Source organism: Myotis yumanensis, unplaced genomic scaffold, assembly GCF_028538775.1.
Source record: "Myotis yumanensis isolate MYYU_CA2020_CCGP unplaced genomic scaffold, mMyoYum1.0.hap1 SCAF_3, whole genome shotgun sequence".
Taxonomy (NCBI): Eukaryota; Metazoa; Chordata; class Mammalia; order Chiroptera; family Vespertilionidae; genus Myotis; species Myotis yumanensis.
Genome location: NW_027223754.1, coordinates 175459929 through 175469367, shown reverse-complemented (window position 1 = coordinate 175469367; position 9439 = coordinate 175459929). Strand labels below are relative to the sequence as shown.

At 43.8% G+C, this 9439-nt stretch overlaps 1 protein-coding gene across 6 annotated transcripts in view; it reads left to right on the top strand.

The window, feature by feature from the left end:
• Positions 1 to 1099: 1099 nt before the first annotated feature.
• Positions 1100 to 9439, top strand: part of BICD1 (BICD cargo adaptor 1) — a 191313-nt gene continuing 182973 nt past the window's right edge. For all 6 annotated transcript variants that reach the window (XM_070410466.1, XM_070410465.1, XM_070410464.1 and 3 more), the window contains exon 1: positions 1100 to 1749. In XM_070410466.1, the coding sequence (XP_070266567.1) occupies positions 1537 to 1749 (213 nt within the window). In that variant the 5' untranslated portion in view covers positions 1100 to 1536. The remainder of the gene's footprint in view (positions 1750 to 9439) is intronic.

Here is a 9439-nt window from a genome sequence, read left to right as displayed (position 1 = left end):
ATATAACATTTAGTTATGGAAGCCAACATAATGATCCAGTTCAGGGCTTTGGAGTTATGGTTCAATTTTTGGCTTCATCAGTCAGTTGCCTGACTTTGGGAAATCATTCCACTTTTTCTTTCACCATCTGTAAATTGGGGATAATGGTTCCTACCTCAAAGAGTTGCTGTTAGGATGGGAGAGAATGCATGTGCCATACTCAGAAGATTGCTTGGCACGTGGTCTCAATAAGGATTCGCTCCTATTATTTGAAAGTGTTTATTGTAGGGGATTGTTGATACTATACTTAAGAAACTTCATGCAACTTTCTTTTATTGAAGAATCCAGAGAACTCCTGGGGCAAGAAACAATGGCACTTAGAGGCTTCCTGGGTGCAGGCATCATAGAGACTTTTTTCTTTTCTCCTTTTTCTGAGTAGATAGTGATCTTGTGATAAGCTGGGCACAGAAAACTTGGACAAGGGCAAACATCTTTTGCAAAGACTTTCCTCGGGTGGAAATTGCCTTGTTGAGTGTGAGGTGAACCAGGCCAAGGGAGGGAGGAGGGAGAGGGAAGAAGGAAGTGGGGAGAAAGCAGGCGTCTTGGGGCACGTCTGATAGGCGTGGGATGCACAGCGTTTGGCTGGGGAAGAGCCCCGAGAGCCCAGGCTGGAAAGATGCGCGAGCCCGGAGCGCATCAGTTACTGTTTGCTTTTCTTTGGGGAAGACGCTGAGTCCAGGCAGTTTGCAGAGCTGGGGCTCTGGTGTCAGGGACAGAGCCGGGACGCCCACGCCACTGTCGGGGGCTTGGATGTCCACCGGGTAAAAAGCCCTGGAGGATCTCCCGCCCGAGGCGAGCCGGCAGGGCGGGCGGGGCGGAGGCTCCCTCCCCGCGTCCAGCAGCCGCCGCCTCCTCCGGTGCAGTGGGAGGCGGCTGCGGCCTCGCACGCCCCTGCGGGACGCGCCTCGGGACGTCGGGTGCTCCCCCCACGCCCGCCCCCCGCGACTCTGTCCGCCTCCCCGCCTCCCGCTGGGCGCTGGGGCCAGGCGCGCAGGGAGGGGGTGGGCCCGGACTGCATCATTCCGCACCGGCTGCGGCGCGGCCAGAGGGAGCAGGTGGAGTGAGCGGCGGGCAGAGACCGGAGCGCGGGGTCGCGGCGACTGCAGTGACGCTGCCCGGGAGACATGGCGGCCCGGCGCCTCTGAATAAGCAGAATCCCGAGCCCCTGGCCGCCGGGCCGCCGCCGGGGCCATGCGGCTCGGCCGCTGAGCGCACGCAGGGGCCGGCCGGGAGGACGCACGCGGCAGCCGCGGCCGCCTCGCCCCTGTCCTCGCCGCTGCATTCTCCATGTTGCGCTGCACGGCAGTGTCTCGGGCGGTGTAGCTACTGCTGCTGCCAGAGGAGCAGACAGGACCCTGCTCTGCTCGTTCGTCCAGCCACACTTTTCTTTTCCATTTTTTAGCCCCTTCCCTCCCCATTTCCTTCTCCCTTGCTCCGCCTGCCTGGCATCCATCTCCCCCGCCCTGTGACCCCCTCCCGACTGCGCGCACCGGGGCTATGGCCGCAGAAGAGGTGTTGCAGACGGTGGACCATTATAAGACTGAGATAGAGAGGCTGACCAAGGAGCTCACGGAGACGACCCACGAGAAGATCCAGGCTGCTGAGTACGGGCTGGTGGTCCTGGAGGAGAAGCTGACCCTCAAGCAGCAGTATGACGAGCTGGAGGCTGAGTACGACAGCCTCAAGCAGGAGCTCGAGCAGCTGAAAGAGGTGAGTCGCCTGTCACCCCTTCCTTCCCGTCCCCCCCCCCCCCCATCCCCAACCTCATCTCCACTCATTTATCACGAAGTCGGAAAGGATGCTATTGAAAGGATTGTTTCTTCATCTTAGAGCCCTTTGTTGATAAGAGAAATTGAAAGGGTCCATTGTTTTCCTCACAAGAGAAAAATTGCCCAGGAAATGAATGCATAAGCTGGAATTTGGGAGGTAGTGGCTGTGGGGGTGGGAGATTCATGAGCCTTGGAGTCGCAGCACTCGGAGGCGACATTCCACTGGGTAGGAACGTATACACCCAACTTCACAAAACTGCTGCTACTGCAAACCCAGGTTTCAGCGACAATCCCATAATCCACAAAGGCGATGAGTAGGTTTGTGACCAGGACCCACAATTTCAGGAGGTAGAATCTAGGGTACCTCTGCCTTCTGCTGAAGGTAACCGCTTCTTGATGAGAGAGGGAACTGTTAGGAGAAGTCCCTGCCAATCCCATTTGACAGTCTTCCTTCTCCTGGGCTGTACTTATTCCTGTCATCTGGCTGAGGGGGAAAAACAACTCTGCTGGATGGTCCCACTGCCCTGCTTTCCCCTGAGTGAGGCCGGCTGGGCCATGCACAGGTCTTATGAGGTCACCCTGACCAGGGACAGTTTAACTCCCGCACAAATGGTCTGAAGAATTGTATAGATCAGATACGTGGGTAGACCTGCACTTCACAGGAGGCTCTTGTGTTTGAAATGACTGTATTTATAAAGCGAGACTGTCACAAATGGACACTTGTCCTCTTTAGTCTTTTGGAATTTGGCTTCTTTTAGAGACTGGCTAATGGATTGGAAGAAAAGAATACATATGCTTTGATTTCCTATCAGCAGCACTCATAGGAATATACATATTGTTGAAGGAACTCAGCCTGTTTCATCCCATTTCTGAGACACTATGGGTAGCAAGTAGCTGGTAAATACATTTAAATGTACACAATGCTTGGCAAGTCTTTATTTTTAGGTGCACATTGGCATTTGAAATGTTAATTCTGATTTTGTATATGATATAAAAAATGCGTTTCTTACAACACACTCAGATTTTTGTGGGGGGGCGGGGGCATCTTATTTTGTGTTGTTACAGTTTAAAACATTTATGGCATAACTGATCAATTTGCCTTCTATTTGAGGACATAATATGGTAAGCATTTATACTTTCAGGTACCTCTTATTTTTATTCTGATGCCTAAATGTCCCCCAAATTAATATATAGTAAAAATTCTACCTGGAAATCAGATTTTTGTGTACTAGGCTGTAAATTTCTCGTTCATGTTTCTCTGACCATGTACATGTCTGTTCTAAAAACAGCTGGACTTACTGGTATTTTCCAGTTTAGATTGGGTCTTGGGCTGATGTGTTTAAACCCAGTCAGACTAAACCTTGTGAAGTCAGGAAACAGGATGATGATTGTAATTCTCAGAGATATTTTGATGTTGTCTACATCTATCATCATGGCTTTGCCAAGACAAGGAAGTGCAAACCAGGCAGTGTTAGGCCAGCACGTCCTTGATAAAGGAGGAAGACTTAATTTAGTGAAATGGAGTAGAACGGTTACCTGACCTTCCTGCTCGATTTAAATAACCCTTCCAGTTTTTTTTTTTCTGTGTCATTGTACTGACCATGTAGAGTAAACCTTAATGCAGTTGTTTTTTGCCTTTACTAGACCATGAGCTCTTAGGCAAGGAATCTGACTTAATTTACTTTGTCTCCAAAGTCTTTAACACAAAGCCTCTCATAGTGAGTGTGCAATAAGAATTTTAAGAAAGAATAAATGTATACTGGAAGAAGATATCTTTATCAAGCATTCACTAGTCAATATTGATTAGTGTCAGAGAAAGACCAAGAAAATGAGGAGGTATGGAAAGGGACTAATGTTAAGAAACTGTCTGTATTGCTTTCTTCAGCAATAGTGGGGAAAATGACAAAACAGTGTTTTGTAGGAATAGTATAACACTGGTTTCTTAACAGAGAATAATGCAAACACCAATTATTTTTGTTTATGTAAGAAATTTGAGGCATATTTTGTTCTTTATAGCAGGAGGGTAATAGAATTTATCAGGAGGATTTTTACTAAATGATACTTGTTTACATATGTGTTTTGAGTTGCATTTAGCATAAATGTAATTCAATTTTAGGTTCCTAATGACTGGCTTATACAACTATATAAAATATATTTTAGGGTAGCCCAGCCAGTGTGGCTCAGTGGTTGAGTGTTGACAAATGAACCAGGAGGTCACTGTTCAATTCCCAGTCAGGGCACATGCCCGGGTTGTGGGCTTGATCCCCAGTAGGGAGCATGCAGGAGGCAGCCGGTAAGTGATTCTCTCTCAACATGGGTATTTCTATCTCTCCCCTTCCCCTCTGAAATCAATACAAATATATTAACAAATATATATTAGGGTAATAAAATAATTATACTTGATCATTTGATAGTGAGACCTGTTATTTTTATTCTTTTACTACAATATATACTTTGGTTGGGAGTATTATTTAGCTTTTTAAAAAATATATATGATTTTAAAGAGAGAGGAAGGGAGAGAGAGAGAGAGAGAAACATCAATGTGACAGAGAAATGGCGATTGGCTACCTCCCACATGCAACCAGGCATTGAGCCTGCAACCTGGGCATGTGCCCTGATTGGGAATTGAGTAAGCAGCCCTTTGGTGCAGGGGATAATGCTCAACCAACTGAGCCACACTGGCCAGAGCAGGAGCATTTTTAAATGAGTTAAATCAGTCTCAAAAATATTTCCTGTTTAAAAGTAAATTCAAAATAATTGTGCAAACTAAAATACTCCAATGATGATAGCACATAGAAGTCATTTTTTGAAAAACATGCTTTCTGAGTGCTCTGATTTTTCAAGAGGAAGTTTTGTTCATTTTCAGGTATATACAGCAAATAATGTATATCTAGAACACTAAGTATAAAATACATCTTTGGCTTCTTTATTTTTTTAAAAAAATATTTTTTATTGATTTCAGAGAGAAAAAGAGAGAAGGAGAGAGAGATAGAGGCATCAATGATGAGAGAGACTCATTGGTTGGTTAACTCCTGCACACCCCCTACTGGGGATTGGACTCTGACTGGGAATCCAACCTTGACCTACTGGTTCATCATAGGTTGACATTCAACCACTGAGCCACACCAGCCGGGCATCTTTGGCTTGCTTCTAGGCTCTTGCAACAAATATGATTCATTACAAAATAATTGGAATGGGAATGTCAATAGAAAAATACTGTACTAAGTCCAAGTTGGACATTAGTAGTTTGCATTGTAGCAATTTGGCTCAGTCTTTATAGGTCATTTTGTTTTTGAGAGTCAGCATCCAGCAATGCTGCCGCCTTCCTTCCCAGGCCAGGTACTGCCCTGACAGTAATGCGAGTGAGCAGTATTGCCTGGAGATGTACAAAATTAAGATGATGAAGTTATTACTTTTTTTTTAGAATGTGTTTTCTCAGTTCAGATAGCTTTTTGGCCTGGGCTGATAACACTCAGGCCTCTACCCTGTGCCTACATGACTGCTGTAATTGTGTTCCCAAAAGAACACACTTCAAAGAAAAGTACTAAGGATCTGAAAAAAGGATGACGTCTGACATCACCATGGTCTCCTTTTTATTACACTTGGGCAGCTGGACAAAGCAGCATGTTCACTAGAAGACTTGACCGTGGTTTGAGTTCACAGATAATGCTTGCTTTTCTGTGACCTGAGGGGCACCCATGCCCAATTATGCCCTGGCTGGTTTTATGTCTGGGATGTGCGTAAATCAACACGGTCTGTCCCCAGGCCAAAATAGTATTTGAAGAAGTCATGATTCTAAGATAACTTGAAAAACAGAAATATAAATGTATTTTAAAAACCCCATAGCCTTCAAATTTAAGGATTTCTTTTAAACTTAAAAATATAGTTGAAATTTTAAATGTAGTAAAGTTTAAAAAGATCCCCTAAGAGAGGAATGATTCAGCATTTCTGGTATCATTTTAGAAAACATATCCACATGACAGGACAACTTCAGAAAAGTTTCGCAGCTAGGTTACAATAGACTATGGACTAAGAATCTTCAACTCGTTTTCTTGGTCTGTTCCTCAACCCTGATACCAAGGATAGACACCACCTGCTGAAGAAGCATTGTCTGGGCACTGGACAGGTTTTTTTTTTTTTTTCCCCCCCGAGGGCCATAGTGAAATCATTCAATAAATAAATATTTAACTTACTTTTAGAAATTGTCACATTAGGGACCCGATGAAAGCCACTTAATTATCTGCCTTCATCTTTAAAGAACTAATCTCCCTCCCCCCCCAGATGCTTAAGAAAGATTGTTAGCTTATTTTATGCCTGTAAATTTGAATCATGAAATCATATTGAGGGGGAGGGTGTAAAAAAAACACCAGATTTTTTTCCAATCTATGAATAAACATAGAGAAAGTTAATACTTTATTTGACTTAAGCTATTATTTTTCCCTTATTGCTTTTAAAGAAGAAACATTTACATTTATTATTCAGTTTATTATCAAATTAATCAAACATCTAAAATATATCAACATAAGCTCTGGAAACTGTGAACAACTTCAAAAACAATCATTACTTCTTTCAATCACATTTCTCTTTTTTTTTTGGACCCAATTGCTTTACATTGCATCATCCCCTCTTTTTATTTCAATTCAACATTTCAGCTGTGGCAAAGTTATTTCTCAGATATAATTTCACGAGATTTTATACTCTTTCATCACATTTACCATGTTTGCACGAACATGGACAGAAGCCATGGTTTGAAGATTTTTTTTCAGAATTTCATGTTTACAAATATTCTTCCCTGTTGTCCCTTTAAATGCACTTGTACTTTGTGGGTATTGATATTGTGTTCCAGGTTGACAATATATTTACCTGTATGTTGAAAAATACAGTAAAGGACTTTCTCACACATATGGTTATACCTATAAATATGGCTTTGAAGGAGAGGAGGACATGAAGAGATGCATAGTCTTACCATGAAATCATTCATTATGGTAAAGAAAGGCATGTGCAGTCAGGTGGCAGGAGATGAAAGAGGGGAAGTGGTAGTGGCTACATTTGGTCTTGGGACTGCGGAACCATTAAAAGGAAGTGTTTGGTGCCTTACATCTTATCTTATTTAATCCTCAAAGTAACTTGGAGGCTTCTTGCCCATTTTTACAGGTAACAAAAAAGTAAGAATAAAGCATTGAACTATGAGCAAAGCACCTTGTAGGCACATTGCATGCCTTATCTTTATTTCTTATAATACCCGTTTATGAGATATTACTTGAATTATACTTGAAAGATAAGGAAAATACGTTGGGCTTAGAGAGGTTAAGGATTCTTCTCAGGCTGCAAAGCCAAGTGGTGAACCTAGTTTGGGAAGAAGCCCACTTTCTTGTCACTGCAAAGAGTGAAACATCTCAGTCACAGTGCAGTTTATTTATTTAAAAAAATATTTTTATTGATTTCAGAGAGGAAGGGAGGTAGAAATATCAATGAGAGAGAAAATCATTGACCAGCTGCCTCCTGCACACCCCACACTGAGGATCAAGCCCACAGCCCGGGCACATGGGCATGTGCCCTGACCGGGAATCAAACTGTGACCTCCTGGTTCATAGGTCAGTGTTCAACCCTGAGCCATGCCGGCTGGGCAGTCCCAGTGCAGTTTAGAAGGTCATGGTGTTGGTCACAGAGGGTGGGTTGAAGCTGTGCCAGGGCAGAAGGGATAGTGAGGAGGGGATGAACCTGGGAGGTGTAGGGCAGAACTCAGTGTTGGATGTGACTGGAAGTAGTGAGTTGAGAGTCTCGGGATGGATAGATAGTTCCATTCACGAAGGAAGGTCCCATGGCCCAGAGCACTTTTAGAGAATGGAGTTGATGCCAAAGATACGTGAGTCCTTTTAATTCATGTTTTCTTTAATTCATACTCAACTCAGAGGCATGAGTTGCAAGAGGACTTCAAATACTCAACTTTCAATAAAACAAATGAATAATCTGCGTACTTGGTTGCCCAAACCTAATTTCCAGAATATGGAATATAGGAACACTTTAACTACATGTTCACTAACTAATTCAGATTGTATTCTGAATTAGGAGATGTGCAGACTAGTAGAGAGTGGGCAGAGAAGCTGGGTTGGCACAGTGAGGACTTCCAGGACAGCCTCAGTGGAAAACTAGCCCTCGCTGACCTCTCTGGAGGGAGGAGTGGGAGCAGCAGCACCTCCCTCACTGACTGGTACTTGAAATTCCATTAGTGCTTTTAAGTGTTTAAAAAAATTTTTTTATAAGAGGTTAGTTGCACTTTAAAACTTACAGTTGTATAATTATGACAGTTTCTGGCTCTCATCCAAGCTAGATAAAATCACATGCAAATTAATAAATTCCCCTTCCTCTCCTCTCAAATCTGTCTGTTTTGCTACTACTATGGTGGGTATTCTCTTATACTTGTTTTAAATACGTTTAAACATACAAATTCATATGCAGGTTTTTTTGTTTGTTTGTTTGTTCTTGTTTTTATAGAAGTGAAATTGTTACTCTGCAACCTGGCATTTTTCATTTACTAGTATGCACTTTTAAAATGCAGTGTTTTGTAGGACAGGACTGTATTTAAAAATATATATTTTTATTGATGTCAGAGAGGAAGGGAGAAGGAGAGGGAAAGAGAGATAGAAACATCAGTGATGAAGGAGAATCATTGATTGGCTGCATCCTGCACACCCTACACTAGGGACCAAGCTCACAACCCGGGCATGTGCCCTGATTGAGAATCGAACTGTGTGACCTCCTGGTTCATAGGTCGACCCTCAACCATGAGCCACACTGGCCGGGCAGGACTGTATTTTTAAGGCACTGATGTTTAAAGTGAGAAGAAAATGGGATGGATTCGGGAAGAAAACCAGAAAGCCTCAGGGAGTGGGGGTGGTAGTGGGGGTGCAGGTGGGTGGCTTGTGTTCTCCCCTGAGAATAGCTTGGGTGGTAAGTGACAGAGAACACAAGTGTAGGTGTGTTTAAAAGAAATGGATGGAATTTGTTTGGTTGCCCCATAGCAGTCAATACCAAGGAAAAAGGAAGTTTTGTGGGCGAATTAGCAGAGAATCTGATTCCTTGTCTTTTTGGCTGGAGGGAGGTATGTGTATCGGCATAATGGGTGGCTGGTGTCCACGGCCAGCAGGAGCCGGTCCCGCAGTGTGGCCACATCCTGTCCACACAGGGTCTTGGTGAGAAGCCAGGATGATTCAGGCAGTTGGGGCTCATTACGTCATCCCCTCTTTGCCTGGTGATACTTGAGTTTTGAGATGGCTGGTTAGGACCTTCTACAGCAGTGGTCGGCAAACTGCGGCTCTCGAGCCACATGCGGCTCTTTGGCCCCTTGAGTGTGGCTCTTCCTAAGCCTTAGGAGTACCCTAATTAAGTTAATAACAATGTACCTACCTATATAGTTTAAGTTTAAAAACTTTGGCTCTCAAAAGAAGTTTTAATCATTGTACTGTTGATATTTGGCTCTGTTGACTAACGAGTTTGCTGACCACTGTTCTACAGCATCTCCGATTCAGCATGTGAATACAGGCCATGGGGAGAAGAGGGTACAAGGCAGGAAAATGTTCCACAAAGCTGTCCTTCCTTGTAGCAATTGATACCTTTTCTTCCTGGGATTT